The following is a 22,530-nucleotide window of genomic DNA, read 5'->3' as shown; positions in this document are numbered from 1 at the left end:
AGAACTCTCAAATTAGACTGGCAAACCAACTGCAATTCTGGGACTATTTTCATTTTCGTTCAGTAAGACATTAAATGGGTGGAAAAATACGTGCGACCTCAATGTATGTTGTCTAGTTTCACAAGACTATTCCATATAAGCCTGCAAATATGAAGTATAAGGTAAGGAAGTGGTTTCTTTGAAGGTTTTTTTTTATTAAATGTGTGTGTGTGTGGCGGGAGCCATTTACATCTTTAATTCCAAAGGGAGTCTGAATGACAGCTCCATTCCAGTGCACTGCAGGCTAGGAGAGGGACTGGATGAGCGGGTGTATTCCATATCTAGATTCGATGGATGTAGAGTACTTTGCTTGAAATACCCCAAGTTCTGTCTAGTTTTTAGACTGTGTCAGACTGTCCCTAGGCAAGCTCGCAGCTGATTTCCTGCAACTGCTACAGATATAGTAGTAGTTCAAAGGAGGTGGGAAAGCAGAGCTTCTAGGTCTCAGACTCACTTATTTTTGGATTCATCCTAAGGCAGATTTTAAAGTCTCTCTCTCTTCTGCTGTGAATGACTTTGCCGTGTGTGTTTCAAGGAGACTTTGCAAAATTCTACCCATTTTTTGAAATCGTTAATATTGAGGCTCTAATGTGGATAATTAGTGGATTTGTTGCTCTTTTCTGAAAATATAAGGCATTTTTAGCAGAAAGCCTGGTACACATAACTTGAGTAGTACATGTATTAGGTTACAGTTCTGTTGAACCCTTGTAAAAATTCTTCTTGCGTTCATCCCTGGCAAAACATTAACTGGTACTTTATGAGAAAATGGTCACTTTAATACAGTAAGTACCTGCTGACAAAAGGTTAATGTATAATCAAGAAAAGGAGCTAGCTAGCCAGGAAAAAAAAAATCTTATGCTGACTGAGACATGGTAGGATTCTGTATGAATTTCTTGGACCAAATTCTGCTACTCCATATTCCAGTGTAAAATCTGAATTGACTGCACTGAAGTCAATGGAAGTTACTCCAGATTCACGATGGTGCAGATGAGAGCAGAATTAGGTCCCTTAAATGGAAAATAAGTGATTTTTTAATCTCCTTTGATTTCAAAGGAGAATGTGCTTTCCTGTAACTTTTTTGATGCAAGTACAGTACTATACATATCTGTACAAGGAACTTAAATCTCCCCTCATTTACACCAGCATAATTGCCGTGACTTCAGAGTTTCACTGGTCTAATCAAGAAGGACATTTACATCTGTGGATGTAAAATGTATTTATATATATCAAAATATATCTTCCTAAGTGATGTCCAGCATTATTGTCCAGCACTGTTTATAAATATAGAAATTGTTTTCCCCCTATGAAATGATAAGCCTGTTTCCCACACTTTAACAACATAGGGTTTATGTGAACAAGCTGCAACTTTTTTAACATGGTTTGCTTTAATTAGCTGTGAGTAAGAAACCAATTATATATTTGGAAATTAGAACCATATTCCTCTCTTCACTTTTTAACAAACCAACCAAAACACTTTAATGTATCAGATCTATTTAATACAGTTGTTCTTAAAGACATAAACATGAAGTGCTGATGTGTCAATCAATCATAGTGTTACACAAATTATAAATAACTGGGCAGGGTACTGGATTGCTGCATTAGACTAATGTATAGACATAGATTGGAAAAAAGGGGGAGGGAAAGAATATTTTAGTTCCCACCCTCTCCCCCCCAAAAAACCTCATCAAGGTCAATAAAAAGGTGAATTCTAAAAGTCACACACGTCATTCACACTTAAATTGCAAGCTCTTTTGGGGAAGGAGCAATCTTTTTGTTATATTTGTACTGTATCTAGCACCACGGAGCCCTGATCTTGAGGTGATGAGTGTGCTTTAAGAACCTATGTAGAGTGGAACCTCCAGATGCTACCAGAATACACATAAATAATAGCAATAATACATGTAACCCACATTCACTTTTAACTATGTATGTTCTTATTTGATCCTAAAGCCCTCAGAAACTAAACACTCACGGACTTTAGGAAAGTTTGGATCCAGATCCAGACTTTATGGCCAGCTCCGATTTCTCTAATTAGCTGAACCCCAGATTCCATCTATGGCACCCAGATACCATAGCAATAGGGGTCATATATGACCTAGAATGACAGAAACACCCAGTAACTTGGGAAGTTCAGATCTGGATCTGAACTCTATGGCTGACTCAGTGTTTGTAATGAGTTGAGCCAAAACCACTGATCCAAATGCCCCCAATCTTTAGAGTTCAGGTCCATCTTTATTTGATACTGGTTTGGAGAAAGAGTCACTTACGCGCAGAGAGAACATGGGTAATTAATAATATAACAAAATATGGAAAGCACTGAAACTGCTGCTTCACTTAGTGGAAACTGTCATTTGTTTTAGCATTAATCTTTAGCTAATAAATACATTCTCACTCACAAATGAGCTATACTGTGCTTTGACTGCAAAATGACAGATCTGCAGGATTATACAACTCCCTACAATCTCGTCACCCTTCCTCCCTTGCACACTGCCAAGAAACAACTCTACAGTAGTGAGGTGATCATATTTCACACTAGCCACAAGGCACTGGGAGAATATGAAATAAGCCACTTCCACAACAGAAATCTTCCCTGGTCTGTAATGTTCCTTCCCTGTCTAGTTAGAATGAGAGCTTCAGTTTGGAAGGAGATTACGTAATTTTAGATGGAGCAGGCTAGACAAAGAAAAAGAAAGAACCATAAAAAAGAAAGAAGGTTTTTGGTCTCCATAAACCTTCCTGCCAAACTTGTGTGTTTACATTTCCTGGGAAGATTGAAGTATTTATTTAAACTGTTTATCCAGGACAAATATCCTTAGATCTATTTCTCAGCCACGGGGGCAAACTACAAAGAGAATACCTGCTTATACAATATTTCCTAACTTGAATATACTTTTTATTTTATATTATTTTTCCTCTATGTCCTTGCTTACTGAAGGGAGAAGAAAATAATAGTAAAGTATTAATATTTTAAGTTTTGATTTGAAAAAAAAAATCAGGTTGCATTTATGCCAGGTGTACAGTGGACTTTGTTTCACTAACAGCTTCCTGTAATTTTCCTAGTGCAATAAGTGGTGGCTGCTGATTTGGTTTTGTTTGTTTTACTTTCCTTGTACCTGTACATTAGAAGAGCCTCTGTTTACTGAGGTAACAGAAAACGGTTATATGCCACGTGAAGTGTTGCTTGTTGGTGAGAGAAGGATCTGGCTCACTACCTAACCTGAACTACTTCTTTTTCGTCTTGCTCAAAATCTTCCTCCAACAGATCTGGTAGTGAAAAAGGATTTGCTCACCTAAACTTCTTTCGTTCTTCCGCCTGGTCCTCAAACAAGAGGGGTGAAATTATGGCCCCCACTGAAGCCAATGGTAAAACTCCCATTGACTTCAATGAGGCCACGATTTCACTCCAATTTTTTTTCTCTGTGCCATTCCTTACTCTACTCCCTAGGTCAAATTCAGTGGAACTGTGTCTGTGCACCAGAACTGAATTTGACACTAGGGTAGATGAGCTTTTTCTTCTATGCTTCTCCATCAGTCCTACATCTTTAAGCTCCTAGTTTCTCAATATGTAATTAGTCAGACCTTTATACCTTTCACCTGTGTTCTACCAGATGTACCTACATGATATATTGCAAGCTGTGTTGTGTATGTGTATTTGCATATTGACTGCGAAATGTCTTGTGATTTTGTATGAAAGACTATCAAATATAAATTCCATTACATTGTGATTGTATTGTGGCATACCTCAGGTTCTTTTTCATCCAGTTATGTCATGTTACATCCCATAGACTTTTCACTGGGGGCACGCCATCCCAGTATTACATATTTCAGAAGACTGAATTCACATTTTCTAAATCCAAACCCAACCTACGATTCTGCGAGCAAAATGTCCATTACTAAAACTTTGCACTATGGTAATGAAAATATAATTAGGTGCTACCATGACTAGATACTCTTCCATTGTGTCACAGTGTACTATGATAACAAGGCTTTGATAGGTATTCACCAATCACAAGCAAAGGGGGGAAAAAGTGTATTTGTTATAGAATCCAAAAGGGTGTCTGTGTTGGGTAGGTGGGGGGACTATGACTGCATTCCTCATCTCGTTTAAACAAATAAGAATGATGTAAATGTAAAGTATGAGGTCTTGAGTATCCATTTTTAAATAATTTGCCAGGCAAGAAAGGAACCTAAACCAATTGGTTTGAAATGCCTGCCATTTGTACAGGGCAGTAATATATAGACTTAATTACAATGCCCTGCACGCCAAGTCAAACAAAATAGTGCCACTGGGAAGAAATACTATATTTCCAACCAGAAATGCTTGTGAAAAGCTATTTGTAACCCAGGCAATGAACAACAAATTATTTGACTACGTGAAGGAAAAAGAACTGCCTGTATTTTACTGACCAAAACCCTTCTGTTTTGTTTACTCTTACATTCCTGACTTCACCCTGTGACAGTTGAGGTATGAAAGTGCAGTAAATAAGGTACCTTATCAAAAATTACACCACAGAGCAAATTAAAGTTAAAGACTACCCGTCAGTCTACCAGGCAACAAACAGCGTTTAGACTGATTCAGTCACTTTATATCTTAAAGGGCAGATCATCATCATCAAAAAAGGAACATGATAAACTTGTAACAGATTTTTCTTGCTGATTTTTAGCAGTCTGGAAACCAGTACTGTTGACAGGAAAGATTTTCTTATTAGAAGCCAATTTAGCACTACCAAACTGAACAAATGCAAGTGACACACACTTCTAGAAGACATTACCATTGACAACAATCTTTGCAAGTCTGGTACAGTTTTGAGCCTGCCTCCCTTTAAAATGTTCTCTTTAAGAATTTAAAATGCATTACTCCTCATATTAATACAATTCAGTAATACACATATACGTTTTAATTCATATTGGGCCATGGGACTAATCCTGCAGCCTTTACTCAAAAAAGATTCCCATTAAATTTAATGGGAGTTTTACCTCAGGGATGACAAGAACCATACTGACCCTCATGTCAGTGGAGAGGGGCAATACAAATGGATGTATGTTGGATGAATGTGAAAGAGAAGAGTGCAGTCTCAGCGACCATGGAAATACCTCTCTGTCTACATGCTTTGAAGGGTTTGTGCACCATAATGTAGGACAAGTGGGTTATGACTGGAAAGCAGCTGTTATCCTTGACATCACGCATAAAAAGCAGTGGCAATGAACAAGCCAATGGTGGCATTGACATACTGCCAATGGCCTAGAGAAGACCAAAGGGGTTAGTAGCCATTAGATAGGTACTGGGCAGGTTGCTCTTGTCTCCATGCACCTTCGGAGTCTGCAGGACTTGGGACAAGATTGCTGGTCACTTCTGCTGAAAGCTATTCCCCCACCAAGGGCAGAATGTATCAGAGACCATAGTTATAAACTCAGTTCTCTCTCTTTTGTTAGCCTATGAGGAGGACAGAATAGCATGGTCTTGCCTATCAACTGTCTATTTTAGGTACTTATATGGTCCCCATCACCATAGTGTCTAAGCACCTCACTCACAACACCCATTTTACAGATGGGAAACTGAGGCACAGAGAGGCTAAGCAACTTATCTAAGGTCACAGAGGAAATCTGTGGTGGAGCAGAGAACTGTAACCAGGGGACTAGCTTAGTACTTGAGAGACCTAACTACTGGGTCATCCAACCCTACACTAACCTACTATAAAGTCATGTCAAAGAACTAGCTAATGATGGGCAATTGTTTAAATGGTTTGTAGGCTCTCTGCATAAGGATGCAAAAGTTCAGGTGTTTATGAGAAATGTATCTGAACCTATTTAATCTGGAAATTTGGCTAGATTATCTAAGATTAAAAGAAAGAAAGAAAGAAAGAAAGAAAGAAAGAGCCTAGTAGTTCCTGGTGTGGGCTGGGTCATTAGAAATACCACGAGAACAGTCTTACTTGTGGTATTTTGTTACTTCTGCTTTCACTTGAGTCCCTGAGTTGTAGAGGCCTGGGAAAATTGTATGTAAAATGGATTTTAACCACACTTTTTGAGATCTCTATAAAGGTTCAGATCACATTGTTAGTGAAAATTCAGGTTCGTAGTTACTCTAAGGCAGTTTGCCTCTATTAATAACACCTCAACTGATATGATGATGCTGTACCTTCAGAAGACCTGAACATGGGTTTACATGCCAGAGGTGGCTTTTATGATCCATTACTGGTGTGTTGGTAGCAGCAGTAATAGCCTGTGAAGTTGTCCTAGGAAACATGTTCTGAAGATGGCTTTAGGATAGCCCAGACAGACAGAGGAGGAAATTTTTCTGCTAACTGCACAAAACCTGATGCTGGTGAAAACATTACTGATAAATCTGGTTATCATCAACGATCACTGTAGCCTATTCCTGGATTGTAGCATTTTATCACTGACCATTGAACTCTTTCTGTGTGTTTACTGGGGAGAGGCTTACATTGCAGTGAACTTCCACACTCTGGAGTCAATACTCTGAGGCCTGCTGCGACTGGAGTCCTCAGAAAGCATTCTGACTCAGTCAAAAGTTCTCCTGAGTTACAGACACTTGTAAGAGGGTGCAGCAATCTGTCGCCTCCACACTCGTAGACTCCATAGACTTTAAGGCTAAAAGCAACCATTGTGATCATCTAGTCTGACCTCCTGCACATCGCAGGCCACAGAACCTCACCCACTCACTCCTGTACTAGACTTATAACCACTGGCTGGGTTACTAAAGTCCTCAAATTAGGGTGACCAGATGTCCCGATTTTCTAGGGACAGTCCCAATTTTGGGGTCTTTTTCTTATATAGGCTCCTATTACCCGCCACCCCCTGTCCCAATTTTTCACATTTGCGGTCTGGTCACCCTACCTCAAATCATGATTTAAAGACTTCAAGTTACCGAGATTCTAGTTCAAACCAGCAAGTGACCCATGCCCCACGCTGCAGAAGACGACACAAACTCCCCAGGGTCTCTGCTAATCCAACTGGGGGTTGGGGGGACTTTCCTTCTCAGCCCCAAATATGGTGATCAGTTAGACCCTGAGCACATGGGCAAGACCCACCAGACACACACTTGGGAAAGAATTCACTGTTGTAACTCAGAGCCCTCCCTAGCTAGTGTCCCACTGCTAGCCACTGGATATATTTGCTACTAATAGTTGCAGATGGGCCACATGCTATTGTAGGCAACCTCATCATACCACCCCCTCCATAAACTTATCAAGCTCATTCTTGAAACTAGTTAGATTTAGGAACAGACTTAGGAGGCCGTTCCAGAATGTCACTCCTCTGATGGTTAGAAACCTTTATCTAATTTCAAGCCTAAACTTGTTGATGGCCAGTTTATATCCATTTGTTCTTGTGCCAACATTGTCCTTTATCTTAAATAACTCCTCTCCCTCCCTTGTGTTTATCCTTCTGATGTATTTATAGAGAGCAATCATATTTCCCCTCAGCCTTTGTTTGGTTAGGCTAAACAAGCCACGCTTCTTAAGTTTCCTCTCATAAGGTAGGTTTTCCATTCCTATGATCATCCTAACAGCCCTTCTCTGCACCTGTTCCAGTTTGAATTCAAATTTCTTAGACCTGGGAGGCCAGAATTGCACACACTGTTCCAAAGGAGGTCTCACAGTGCCTTATATAATAGTAATAACACTTCCCTGTCTCTACTGGAAATACCTCGCCTGATGCATCCTAGGACTGCATTAGCCTTTTTCAAGGCCCCATCATATTGGTCATCCTGTGACTGACCAATACACTCAGGTCTTTTTCCTCATCTGTTGTTTTAACTATGTCCCCAGCTTATAGAAAAAAAATTGTTGTTAGTCCCAGAGTACGTGACCTTGCAGTTTGCACTAATAAATTTAATCACTTTTCTATCACTCCAGTTTTCAAGGTCATCCAAATCTTCTTTCATGATATTCTAGTCTTCCTCCATATTAGCAATACCATCCAACTTTGTGTCACCCACAAATGTTATTAGCACTTTCCCACTTTTTGTGCCAAGGTCATTATTGAAAATGTTAAATAAGATTGGTCCCAAGACCGATCCCTGAGGAACTCCACTAGTAACCTCCCTCCAACTTGACAATTCACCTTTCAGCCTGACTAAGGCTACGATTTTGTCATGGATATTTTTAGTAAAAGTCAGGGACAGGTCATGGGCAATAAACAAAAATTCATGGAAGCCGTGACCTGTCCCTGACTTTTACTAAAAACATCCCTGACAAAATGGGGAGGGAGGAGGGTCCAGCAGTGGCTGGGAGCTGCAGGAACCCCATTGCCCAGTGGCTGGGAGGGGTCCCCTGCCACCCGTGGAGGCTGGGCTGCTGCCGGCATGGTCCCCAATGTCACGGAGTCATGGACTCCGTGACTTCTGCGACCTCCGTGACATAATCAAACCACAGTATCTTATGATTACCATAATATCACTATTACTAGCTGGTTTAGGGCCATTAAAACAACCCTTTAACAAAACTGATGCCAGGTAATTTTTTCCAAAGCAATTTAGGAGCCTAAGTCACATTTTCAAGGTGACTTAAGTACTTAGGGGTTTTAATCCCATTGATTTTCCATGGGATGACTAAGTCGCTTCTAAAATTTCACCCTAAGTCACTTAGGCACTTTTGAAATTTTCATCTGATGGATGGGTATCTTTCTGTGATTACAAGATGCTTTATATTAGGTCTTCAGTAGGAACTATCACACAGACATACTATGGAGGCGTCAGTGTGTGTACAGCAAAGCAAACAGTGGTGAATAATATATACCTTAAACACAATTTCTGCTATTGCTAATTAAAGCTGGATTTAGAGATATTAGGCTAAATTCTCTCCTGGTGTAAACTGATGAAGCTCCATGAATGTCAATGGAGTTGGACCAATTTACACTAGCAGAGAATTTGACTCTTGAATATTGCTGCCTATCACAGGCTGCTCTTGCAGAATGGCCCTTTGCTTTTCCCCCCTTTGTCTAGACTTTAATAGTAGTGGAAATTACCCTCATTTTTAAGGAGTTAGTTTTTCCCTAGTGCACTTTTGGGTGTGCCTTGTATTTGTCAGGAAATGGGACAGCTAAAGCTGCAGTTCAGAGTCCCAGAAACAGTTGTACAGGATGACAAAAATTGTATATTTTTCCCTTCTCTAGGACTGGAACCCACGCCTGCCTTTTTATTTATGTATTTATTTTAAAACCAGTTCATTCATAGTCAGGCTGGATTAGCCTGCCCTGAAAAGGAAAAGCAGTAATAATGGATTTACTCTACAGGAATGCAATCAGCCCATCAGAGGCCTTTTCTTAAACATGCCCCATTCACTGAGAGGTTGAAATTTCAGCAGGAACAACCCTGTGAATCATGTGGAGACAATGGGTCCTGGGGAATGTCAAAGTGGCCTGGGAATAAATCTTGTTTCCCAATGAATGTCATCTTGCTCAGTAAGGAAAACAGACCATGAAAATTCAGAAACCCCCTTCAATGCACAACTCTTTATCCAGAAGCTAAAACAACAAAATGTATCCTTTGCCTGTCTGACATGTACTTTGCAATAGCTGGGTTTGTATGACTTTTCTTAGTAAGTTTACATTGAGTTAAAATGCCGGTGATAACCAATCAGTTGCCTAGGATTTTTAAGATACTATTGCACTTGCCAAGAAGAGATCTTCTAGTGGATTTTTCTTTGTGTTGATGCACTGTATTAACTTGTGTATCATTAATTTGGCTCAACTCTACTCTGAGTTATACTGGTGCTATGCTACTGAATTCAGTGAGGTTGTACTGTTGTAACTGAGAGAAGGCCTGGGCCTCCTTATATTTTTGTTTATATTACATTATATGTGCATGTGCCTTCTATCTCTCTGTCTATTTAGGCATTTATATGGTCCTCACAACCATAGTAATAGCTGAGTGCTTTATTGTTCAAGCAATATTAGGCCTCATCTACAGTACAACTGTGTTGGAGAACCCCATTTAAGACACAGTTTGTCTCCCACCCTTGTGACACCACATTTGCAATATAAAAAAGGTCCCCAAACTGCACTAAAGACTTGGACATAATGAACCACCCAGTTAATGTTTGGCCTTCACTTCAAAATGAGTGTTATAACCAATTTGGTGTCCACCATGTTGTAATGGTTTTCCCTAACAAGTTGTACAGAGAAAGTGTAAGTCTGTCTGGGAAAAGACGTATTGCAAATGCCTGCAAGTGGAAAGTTTCAAAACTTAAGCCAGATTTCAGGGTTGGGTTTTTCTTCTCTCTCTCATTGTTTTTCTGCTCTACTCCTTTTACCCATAAACATGCAACATCCAGTCTCCTTTAACTAAGGAAGTAATTGACTGCCTGAGGGAAAGAGTTTACGTTTTCCACATACTTCTATTTTTTACGGCTGTGGGGTTTAGTCAGAGTGAGATCACTTATGCTGTATGGTTTGCTTGGTGTGGTGCTGTTTTTGTTTTTTGTTCTTTTGTTGATGTTGCGGAATGCATACTGGTCACTGGGCAGATTTGAAAAGCCCTTTTAAAATCATAGTGCTAGATCACCGCCCTTTGGGAAAAAACAACAGGTAGGGAAAAGATATGTAGAAAACTTTGAGTTATTAACATTGACCGAGTTTCCCAAAAAATGGCCTGGTTTTGGAGTCAGGACAAAAGCTGCAGTTTGCCTTCCCACAGAGTGAGCAGGGACATGTTGCTCCAATGTTGCTGATTTTCCAGAGCTCTACAGGAAAATGTGGTGAGAAATTCACATTTACATAGATGGTGTGGGCTCTTCTCTCCACCTGAAAGCACTGTTTCATCTTGAATTATACCATCAACAGCTAAGCCTGGCTTCTACCCCATCTCTAAGAAGGTTTGAAAACACAGATCAGGAGCCCACAGATGTTAACGGTATTGGGGTCAGCATTAACTCGTTGTTATTTTCCTTGATGACACACAAAACAGCATTACCCTCACTAGGTCACTTTTTTACCCAGCCATGACCTGCAGATTCCCAATTGCATAGAATCCATGCAGAGGGCATGCTATGTGGTGAGAGGAAGAGCTGTCTCCATGTTAATTGAACTCCCCTTCCTTCGCATCTGGCAGGCTTTGATGCCATTTTAGTGGCCTTTCGGCTACTTTTACCCCTTCCAGAGCAAAAATTAAAAGGGACGATTTGGCTCCTTATTTAGGCATTTAAATTTTAGGCCAGATTTCCCAAGTTTCCTTATCACAGTCTGAGAAGCAAAAACAACAAAAAACCCCACCTCCTCCAGTTCACTTAGATGATGTAGAGATGTGGTTTATTGCTCCTCCAGAAATATAGTTACATTTACAGGGCATTACAATTTAACCAGAAAGTGGAAGAGTTTTTTTTTTTTAAATCACATGTCCAGCTGAAAACATCAAACACAGAAATATGTTGCTGTTGAACCAACTCAGCGGAGAACAATGAGGTATTTTATTCACACAGGGTAAAGCACTAGTGCGCTTTCCCATCCTCGGTTTGAAACTCTCCTTATTTCTCCTTTCAGTATCTCCCTCCCTTTCCCCAGTGGATGGCTTTCATCATTGTGCATTACACCCTCCTCTGGAAACTACCACCAAGATCTGACTTATCTGAGCCACAGATTTTTTACTAGACCCTCAAAGAGCTCAGCCCTGCAAGGTGCTAAATGCCCTCCACACCTAGGGCCCAATGAAGTGTGTGTTGCAGGTCAGGCATAGCTCCCATTATTTTGACATGGAGTTACTTTTATTATAGGACTGGGACACAGGCCCTTCATTGTTAAGGGTGCTCAGTTACCTCACAGGATTGGACCCTAAATTTGAATCCCCATTTGGGATCCATTCATGGAGCCACATCAACATCTTACATGCCAGAGTGAAACCTCTGGGGCCTGATCATCCTATGAGCTGACCACCTGCCACTCCCATTGAAGTCAATGGGTGTTGGGCCTGCAGTGAATTTGGCCCAACATGCCAATAGGAAAAAGCAGGAGGTAAACTAAAAACACCTAACCCTGTAATCCACCTTTTTATATACCATAATATTGCCATTAAAGAGAGTTTGTTTCCAGTTTTTACCCCTGCCATCTCAGCAACTGGTCACACACACCACACAAAATGCACACACCTCCTACAGTCCAGAGTAGTCTCTGAAATGTAGACCTTTCAGCCGAGACAAAGGGCTGGGACAGCTCAGTGGAACATTGAAATAATACACTTGCCTTTCTCCTCTGCAGACCAAAGATTTTCCACATCACATAACCTCCAGACAAATTGGCATACTGTAGCATGACTGCTCCAAAGATGCACAGGAATGGAATGGCAGGGTACTTAGGACTGAAGACCTTCCCTTATTAGGCCTGGCTGAGGCTGGTGCTAGGAGACCCTCACTTTCATTAGCAGTTAAAAAATAATAATAATAATAATAATAATAATAATAAAAAACCAACGCTCCCAAACTATGGTAGGAAAATGCCTTAATTTCAGCTAACAAGACTTCTAATTATTTTGGTTGCTACCACTTCACCGGGGGGAGGGGGGGGAAGAGTCTCTTTTTAAATATCACATTTATTGTTTTTGTGGCATAAAGTGAGAGAGGTAGAAAAGCAGGGCAGTGGGCTGGTGCTGTGAAGCCTATGCACACTGTCTCTCCCTTTTGTTACCAGCTCTCTGAGCCAAGGGAGCCCTCCCTCCATACAGCAGCTTACACCTCAGGATAGCAGCCAGTCCAACTAAGGGACAGAAAGGCATTTACAAAACCCTTCTTTGTTGGCCTCTAGGCCATTTTACAATTCTTTACCTAGGTGAATACGCACCTAGGTGTCCATATGCCTGCCCGTGTGTCTATATGCACACATACATACCAGAAGCTGTGATTGCTACACTCACTGTCTGTCCCTCACTCGGGAAGGCAAGCAGAAAACCTCCCCTGAGGCAGAAGGTCTGACTTTGAGATACTGGTGGCAGAAAACCATAGTATACTCAAACCACCTCAGGTCTGTAAGTGTTGTCTCCTGTACCTACATAGCTTGCAGCACTACCTCACCTTCTTTTCATAACAAGTTTACCACATACTGAGCCGCAATCCCTCTAGTAACTCAGCCAGAGGTTAGGGGTCTAGTACAGGAATGGGTTGGTGAGATTCTGAGGCCTGCAATGTGCAGGAGGTCAGACTAGACCAGGGGTTCTCAAACTTCATTGCATCGCGACCCCCTTCTAACCACAAAAATTACTACATGACCCCAGGAGGAGGGAGTGAAGCCTGAGCCTGCCTGAGCCCCAACGCCCCGGGTGAGGAGGCCAAAGCCAAAGCCCAAGCCCAAGCCCCGCTGCTCTGGGCTGAAGCCCCCGGTGGTGCGGCTTGGGCTTCAGCTTTGGCCCTGAGCGGTGAGGCTAGGGCTTCGGCTTCAGCCCCAGGCCCAGCAATCTAATGCCAGCCCTAGCGACCCTATTAAAATGGGGTCACGACCCACTTTGGGGTCCTGACCCACAGTTTGAGACTAGATGGTCATAATGGTCCCATCTGGCCTTAAAGTCCATGAGAGCCAAATGATTCTTTTTAGTGTCTCAGAAGAAATAGCCCCAATAAAACCCAGTTTCTTACAGATAGACTTGTTACCTACAGTGCTTCAATAGTTTTCTTCCTTGAAAGTTCAGTACAATAGCTCCTTTATCCTAGGGCAGTGATGAAGGAAATGGGCAGGGAGGCAGAAGTTAAAAAAGAACTGATGCAAAACTGCCTGATAACTCTGAGACTGAAGCTGGTCTTTGTCAACAAGCACAATACAGCATGATCGTCTCTCTCTACTGGTGTGTTCTGAGTGGGCCTCGGCACTGCTTGTTTCTAAGTCGTTTATTTTAGGACACTCGGTATTGCATTTTCCACTTGGTTCCCCCCCTCTGCCCCTGCTCTGATGGAGAAGGAGTGAGACAAAGACACTGTGATTATGCTTCACAGCACTATATAAGGGGCAGTGTAACATAAATGCTGGGTTCCTGAAGCTAACATCAGACCCCTGAAATTTACTTTGTGACTTGAAGCAGAAACAAGAGATACTGAAAAAAAACCCAAACAAACCAAAAAAACAGGAGACTCAATATAAAATCATGTTATCAGAGATTAAAAATTATCTGGTCAAATGAAAGCCATCGGTTGTGCGTAGACACTCACGTCATTCCTTTATTTCTGTTTTCTTTCCCTTTTCCTGCAACTGTCTAAACACAGAAAAGGGGCTGTTTGGAGTTTGAGGTAGCTTGTCTGATAACAGAAATGAGAAGTCTCGCCCTTCTTTGCTTAGGAAAAGAGATAGTTATAAACCCTGTGTACATGCAGGTGGCAGTAATAAAAAAAAGAAAAGTTAGTCAGCCCGCATACAGGTGTACACATAAGTGTACGTGCTCAGGAACATTTTCACGCATTTCCGCCACAGTAGCATGAGATTCTGGCAAAAGCGTGGTCGGTTAAACCTTTTCCTCATTCATTAGCACAGCCTGGTGAGGAGTTAAATGTTGGCGCTGCACTGTGACATTTGCACCATAGTACTTTGCCTTTAAAGAACCCATTGTATTTAATCCATAATACGTCGCTTATTATCTCACTATTTTCCTCAGTGTTTGCTTTATGGCCGTGTGCACCCAGCACAGTCTTGTTACCTACGTCATCCTCCCTGTTTATGCTAGCAGAAGGAACGGACCCTTCCGCAGTTTTCTCCCTCTCACCTTGTCTTCTCCTCTCTTTAGTGGTTACAGCCCTACTAGCCACGTTTTCCCTTTTCGGTGCATCAGAAGTGTCAGAGCATCATCTTACGTCCCTGCTCTGAAGAACAAACAAATCAAAAGGACAGCATGCCAGATTTTAATGGTATTTTGGTATCTAAAGAAACAGATAGGTGCCTAGTGGGAGTTTCAAAAATACATGGTCCCACAGTAATGCCATTCAAATGCAGAATCCTTCTAGATCCCAGGCTCCTAACTCCTGTTAGTTTTAATGCCTAAGTTCTTTTGAAAATCCCAAAGATACAGGTAAGCATCTATTAGGTGCCTAAATAACTTTTTAAAATCTGCTCCAACCTGCCTTTGCTGTGCAAGTGAACTACTGGCTGCCTAGTCTTGTTTCTCTTCAGAAATTTAAGGAAGAAAACACTTTATTGAGTCCAGCATACAACAAATCCTTCTCTCAGTCTGTCTTTGCTGGCAAATGCATTTGTGTTTACAATGATGGAATTCCTCCAGGTCTGCAGTTTGGGATGCTATTCTACTAAGTGTCTTAAAGCGAGAATAGCTGTTGGGTTGAGGATTTTTTAATATTTTATAATTAGTTTTTTTTTTAAAATTGAGATTATTTGGAATTATATAGAATGTAGGGATCCTGAAACTACTGTTGATGGGCAAAATGCTTGACCAGATAGTGCTTTTAAATTGTACTTTTCTCTCAAAAATGGACAGTATTTGGGGTGACAGGATTCTAATCTGCATTCAACCAGAAATTATCTGTGTACATTTTAGGTCTCTCATATAAAACTCCTAATTAGCTGCCACCAACATGCTTTTCCAAGCCACTTCTACAGCACATTCTCCAGCTAAACCTCTAGGCTACAACCACCAGGATCAGGCTTCCTTTCTGTTCCAGTGCCCAGAATTTGACCCACTGGTGACTGGACAAGGTTTCCCTAACATCCCTGCTTTTTTAATAGCCTCAGGGAAGGTAACTCTCAATGTTTAAACCCCCAAGGTTAAGATGAGTTTAAGCTCTTTGGAGCAGAGACCATCACGTTTGTACAGTGCCTAGCACAATAGGGCCCTGATCCCCACTGAGGCCTCTGGGGTTTACCACAATGTTACTGGACTGTTACGATGAGAACATAGCCTGTGGCGGAGTTGCTTTTCACAGCCAGTGGTTTGTTGTAAGGGCCCAGGAGCACTTGTTAAGGCCTGGCTGTTGTACCATTATGGCATTGGGGAGGGGGTGCAAAGCACAGCCTACAAGCCGTAAGTGGCCCACACAGCTTTACATCGTGGCCCACAGCGACCTTCAGCTTTACTAAAGAGGTCGAGAACACTGATGCGCCATCTTGATCTGAGCAGCCTGCTCCTTGAACCAAAGAGCGACTGCAATCTGCTCCATTTTTGGAAGCACAGTTGGGTTCCTCAGCTGAGCCAAGTTTGGATGCCTTCATTACAGTATCATTAAAGCAATGGATCTCACTTTCACCTTATATATTCCCTTCTCCACTGCCGCCTGATAGAGCGCCCATCTCAAACGTGGGATTTTAGCTCCTGGCCTTTCATTAACAATTACTGCATATTGTATTAGAAATATAAAGGGCCCTTTGTACAATTTCTCCGCCGCCCCCCCACCCCCCGACAAAACAAACCCAAAGAAAAGTTTCTCATCAGCTCTGCTACCTACAGCTGATTTTCTCACTTGTTAAGGAAGTAGCCTTAATGTGCTCTTTAACCCTTCATCATATAAAGAGGCCACTGCTGGGCCTTTGCCTTCAGTGTAACAAGCTTCAGGCAGTAACATTAATACTTATTCAGTGCTTGATACTTCAGACAAGTAAAGCCCTGGAACAATTTGTATAGCGGGGATGCTGAAAGCCATTGAACCAAACTGTAAGCCCCGTATATGATGGAAACCACTTCAAGCCCCTAGTTCCAGCACGCATGGATCCCTGCCCCAAGGAGTAAATCTACATTAAACCCAGAATAACCCCGCCTGCTAATGAGAATGAGGGTATGTCTACACAGCATTTTGGAGCGAGAGCTCCCAGCCTGGGTTGACAGACTTAGGTGCTAGTGCTCTAAAAATAGCTATGGAGACAGTGCTTTGAAGCTGCAGCTCAGGCTCTGAAGCCTAGGGGAGGTGGGTGGACATCAGAGCCTGAGCTCCAGCCTGAGCTGAAACTTCAAAGCTGTCTTTACAGCTGTTTCTGGTGCATTAGTGCAAGCCCCACTAGCCCAAGTCTGCCAACCTGGGCCGGGAGGCTCACTCCAAAGTGCTATGTAGACACACCCTATGAAGCTACAACGGGGTAGTAAGGGAGAATGGACTTAAGTTGCTTACAGTGTCCTAATGATATTCAGCTCTGTGGGCCTGGTCAAACAAAGCCCATTGATATCAAAGGAATCTTGCATCAGGTTCCATGTCTTCATCACCTCTAATCTGACTTGTGCAGTTAATAGACTTACACACTGTCTGGCTGAGATAGGAGTTTGGATGAGGGAAAACTAGCGGAGTCTTAACCAGAGACGATGCACGTACTCCCCCAGAATTGCTGGTTGGCTTGTACTGAGCATGCTCACATGGACCAAGCATGCTTAGTAACACTGCTGAAGCTGGCTGCCCTCACTCTGCCTCCCCCCTCCCCAGCCACACTATCAGGCTTGGATGAGGGATAATTAGCTGAGTCTTAACCCAGATAAAACTCGTGCTTGTCGACTGTGGAAAGCAACCAAAAGAAATGGCCACTCTTGGTTCAATGCCCTGATGGACTAAGTATGCCTGCCATTTATCATTTAGGTTCACAGTTTGTAGATAATGTCCTTGGCTGGGTGTTCATGTAGCAGCTGCGGGCAAGACGGTTCTTTCTGTATCTGTGAAGAAGAAGGGTGAAACCTTTTCTCTTGGATTTGGTCCTTGCTACAGGTTTCCATGCCTCTGACACCTACAGATTAAACTGCCAGAAATGCATCCTATGTGGGTTTACACCATTTAGAAATTTAACAAGCCAACTGCCACTTTCTTTACTAAGTGCTGCTTCATGCGCAAGGTATATTGCACTAGTGAAATCTGCACTGGCTTCCAAATAGTTTCCAGGTAGAATTTAAGGTGTTGCTTTTTATCTATAATTTCAGGGCTGGCTCCAGCTTTGTCGCCCCAAGTGGTGAAGGGGAAAAAAAAAAAAAGATAAAGCTGTGATCGGCGGCAGCTCTACTGCGCCGCTTCATTCTTCGGTGGCAATTCGTCGGCGGTCCTTCCCTCTGAAAGGGACTGAGGGACCTGCCGCCGAATTGCCACCGAAGACCCGGATGTGCTGCCCCTCTCCATTGGCCGCCCCAAGCACCTGCTTCCTGTGCTGGTGCCTGGAGCCGGCCCTGTCTATAAAGCCCTACACAGTTTGGGACCTGGCTACCAGAAAGAAGTCTTTTTTCTCTGCAATACTTTCTTTATAATAATACAGGGTACTTGAGCTAACATCTTTTTAGTTTAAAAAGGAGAGGGCTTGGAGTAGAATATCTTCAAAAGGGGTTTCTCAACTCTAGAACTGACAGGTTGGGTCCAAAAGATTTAAGATTTGTTGACCTTAATGGGACATTGGTAAGCTCCTCTACATGACTGATTTTTTTTCTTGAAGGGTTTAGTCGAAGGATAGAGGGCATAGCTATACTTCAAGCCGGAGGTGAAAATTCCCCCTCAAAGAGACACACCCGCACAAGCTACCTTTAAGGTAGTGTGCTAAAAATAGAAGGTAGCTACAGCAGCTGCCCCAAGTGCGCCCCCATCCAAGAGGATAGGTATGTATTGGGTGAGGCTAGTCCCTCCTGCCCCTTGTACAGCCATGGCTACGCTCGGTTTTCAGCATGCTAGCTCGATCCGAACTAGCACCGATATGTCTCCTCAGATGGGAATTTACATCTCCAGCTTGACATGTAGATGGTTCCCATCGTTTGATTCGGCAGGAGAAGTTATTATTCACATGGGCTGATTGAATGGACAATTTACTGAGCATTACAGTATTTTGAAATGTGCTCATTTAAAAAGTAAAAGGCAAGTAAAGAATTGTAGGCTAAGAGGCAAAGAGAAGAGACAGTAGAACAAAGAGTCCCATCAGGGAAGACTTGAAAGGTCTGTTTGTGCTGTAATTCTGGAAGGAACCAACCTTAGTGGGATTGGCATTGATCATGTGAGTGAGATCAGAACCTTGCCCAGTATTGGAATTATTAGATCAAGAAGAACATCTTGTGACAGGAGACAGAGCCGGCACTAGGCATAAACAGACTAAGCAATTGCTCAGGGCCCTGAGCAGCTCAAGGGCCCCCTTATTAATTATGTGTGTGTGTGTTTGTTTTGGGGGTGGGTGGGAAATAGTCCAGCTTAGGGTCCCCAATGGGCTAACACATGCACTGAATCAGACTAGATGAAATAAGGCTCCTCAAACAGCTAAATTCAAACATGGACTCCAAATTGTTCCTAAATTCTAAGGGAGTGTCATCTGCTCCTTCTGATTTAAATGGCGGCACTAATCCGTGTTGATTGATTGCACCCGGCACCATCCATGTGCAGACAGTACAAGATTTAGCCTGGGAAGTTTAGCAACTTCGAAATCCCTCCCTGCACATAAAAATAAAATGTGTTTCAAACGGGATTTGTGGGTTGGTATTTTCAGTCGTGCCTTGTTTACCCCTCTGTGTTTCTGAGGAGATTTCAGAGAAGAAATGACTATGAGACAGGCAGGAAGTAGTATACTGACAAATGGCACAGCCTTGTAGTCTGATGTGTGGGGGGGTGATGATGATGAGCAGGACTGAGTAACTGATGCCTGGGGCAGCAAAGGTAACATTTGGACACCATCATAACTATAAATAACCAGCTTTCATCTTCTGGTGCGGGGGGAAGGGCTGTGATTTTCAAAAGTTATTGCCTACTCGCTTGTGTGAGTGGCTTAATTTTTTCTACAGCCAAATACGCTAATGAATGTAGCACCGGGGGAATGTCTTATTTCCCTCCAGGAAACTAAAGAACTTCCCATTGAGTTAGAATCAGGACCTGGAAGGTTTGCTCTGTCTCTGAGAGGGGAATGGCACAGGGGAAATATCTGCAATGGCAAGTGAGCAGTCAATGCAGTTACTACTTACTGAGCCCACCTACTTACAGGCAGGCGCTAGATGAATGTCAAAAACTCCTGATGGTCATTCACCGTTGGCTGAAAATATTCCCCTGCAAGTCAATACGTGCTGCATTGTTCCCTGGCACTGATGGTGCTGCTGAGGGCCATTTTCAAAATGCTAATCTCTGCAAGCACTTGAGGACATTGGTGTGCAATAACTGACAACAAATTAGGATAACTGACCTGCTGGTGCCTCAGTTAACACGGACAGTGAGGGCCGGAAAGTATTTGCAATGAAGCAGTACTTGAGACAGACCCAGAAAACATTAACATATTTCTAACCGGATGGGGAGCAGGTCATAGGGAAAAGATAATAAGCAACTAGAAAGATTTTCACATGGGAATTTTTATCTGCTCTAATACTAGCACAGCTCAAGGCTTTGTCCGACATACTGTTCCATAGAAACTATCGGGGTCTCTCAAATCTTTAATGTTTTGTTTTTTTGGATTAGCCAGTCATTTATTCTTGATTTACTCTGGAAATTTTGGTGGACCTTCTGCAGTCTTCCTCCTCTCTTTCCCCATCTTTGAACCACTCCACCTTCAAAGGCCCCATTAAACAGCCACAGCTAGCCAAAAAGGACTGAGACTTGATATCTAATCACTACAGTGAAAGGCACATTAGAAGTACATGTAGATAGATAATAGATTAATCCGATTAAATAGACTGCAGCGGAGTCTTTCCCTTCTGAACTTCTTAGGGCCCAACTTAACAGAAAAATCTTTATAGTCAGGGGATTGTGATGTAACAGGGCAGATGGAACAACTCTAACCATGCTACAGGATAATCTTACAGCCCTGTAAAGAAAGGGACCAAATTCCTCCCTGAAGTAATCCCACTGAAATCTCTCAGCATCAAAGGCGCATTATATGAATGGACTTACCCCAGGGAGGAATTTGGCACTAGTGCTGTAGCTTTAATTTGCAATATGGTTTTAAAATGGTTGTTCTGTCCACCGAGGTAAGACCAAACCTTATTTCATGTTGACCTCAGCGATAATGCTGATAAAAGACAAATTAAGCCAACGGTTCCCAAACTTTTGAAAGTTGAGCTCACATTCGGAAAAATGAAACCAAATCACATGCACCCACTTCAGGCCTGCCCATCTTCATGTATATGTCTTCTGCACCCCCCAGTTAGTCCTTCATGTGCTATGGGGAGCACTGAGCTAAGAAAAGCCAAGTAAGGTTGGATATTCTCTAAGAAGCATGGGGGAAGGAGGGAGCTCAATGAGAAAAGAGGACAAATGGGGATAAAAAATAATTGCTTTGAAATGTCTGAGGGGAAGGATAAAAATACACCAAATCAAACCAATCATTAAAAAGTCTTTGTCAGCATCCTTTTAAATGAGGCAAGGTAAATCCATGAGCCAGTTGAAGCAAGCCACATCCCTTCTTTCAATAAATTAGCACGGTTTCATTTATGTGCACCGCATCCAAATATTTTAACTACAGCCCTTCAAATACAGTACCCCTTATATTTTTCCCAAGTGCTTACAATTAGTTTATAACTGTCTCTGCCGACTGCCTTCACTGCAAAGCAGGCAGGCGTGGAGAAGTAGTTGCCAGCGCACTTGGAAACATCACCAGAGCCAAGAAATGAAATGCTGAGGGCCTTTGTGAGGGTTCCAGGAATGTCAGCATACGGTGCCTGCCCACTTTCCATTGAATACCTCATTGGCTGACTACTCAGTACTGAATGTGCCAGACAGACAGACAGACATGCATACAGAAAGAGAGAGCAAGAGGGAAAGCATGTTTGGTCTGTGAAAGGCGACAGCATATTTTTAGATATGTTTGGCTAGGTTTGTGTAATAAAGTTATATAACTAGATGGAAGGGCTTTGGGATAAGGACAGCACAGTATGGTTTTGTACAACACTTAGTGCAATGTGTCCATAACCTTAACTGGGGCCTCTGGACACTTTGGAAATATAAATGTTTAATAATAATGATGAGAGAGCATTCTCTCAATAGGCATATTCATTGTACACAGAGGGAAACAAAGATATACTCTAAAAGCCCTGCCCTGCAGTTCTTGGGCATTATTATCAATGGACATTTTATCTCTATAAGACTGAAAGTGTTACACAGCATTCCATGGCAAAGGAGATTATGGAAAGAATGAGGAAAGGGAGATTTGGATAAGAACAAGCACCAGTGAGTGGTGGTTTATAACAAAATTGTCATGCTCGTAAGTGTAAACAGTAACCACCCTGATCATTCAGACAAACTCAGGCCCTTAGATTATATTCTCCCAATTGATCTTCTGAATTATATCACTTAGAAAAATTCCTTGCAGGTGACTAGGACTCGAACTGTAATTTAGTTAATCAGCACACCTCTGTGAGGCAGGCAAGTATTGTTGTTACCCTTATTATACAAATTGGGGAACTAAGGCAGAGGAGTGACCTGACTTGCTCAAAGTAATAGGAGGAATAGGTGTCCGAGTGGAGAGTAAAACTCAGGAATGCCTGGATTCCTCTGCGTTCAGGCCAACAGCATACATGAAAAGCCTTTTTGTTATTGGTATACTCTGATAGTCTCTACCTGGCTGTTATTGATGCTGAGAGATTTCCCAGCAATGCTATCTGTAATGTAAACTTGGCATTTTTCCTGGTTTTTTTGG

At 42.2% G+C, this 22,530-nt stretch overlaps 1 protein-coding gene across 1 annotated transcript in view; it reads left to right on the top strand.

The window, feature by feature from the left end:
* The first annotated feature begins 3 nt into the window (after nt 1–3).
* Nucleotides 4–22,530, top strand: part of NEDD9 (neural precursor cell expressed, developmentally down-regulated 9) — a 49,389-nt gene continuing 26,862 nt past the window's right edge. Inside the window, exon 1 of the mRNA XM_024199143.2 lies at nt 4–161. Coding sequence (XP_024054911.2) covers nt 150–161 — 12 coding nt within the window. The 5' untranslated portion in view covers nt 4–149. The remainder of the gene's footprint in view (nt 162–22,530) is intronic.

Source organism: Terrapene carolina, unplaced genomic scaffold (genome assembly GCF_002925995.2).
Source record: "Terrapene carolina triunguis isolate 2854851 unplaced genomic scaffold, T_m_triunguis-2.0 Scaffold58, whole genome shotgun sequence".
Taxonomy (NCBI): domain Eukaryota; kingdom Metazoa; phylum Chordata; order Testudines; family Emydidae; genus Terrapene; species Terrapene triunguis.
Note: the sequence above shows the minus strand (reverse complement) of the source record. Positions and strands in the feature narration are given on the sequence as shown.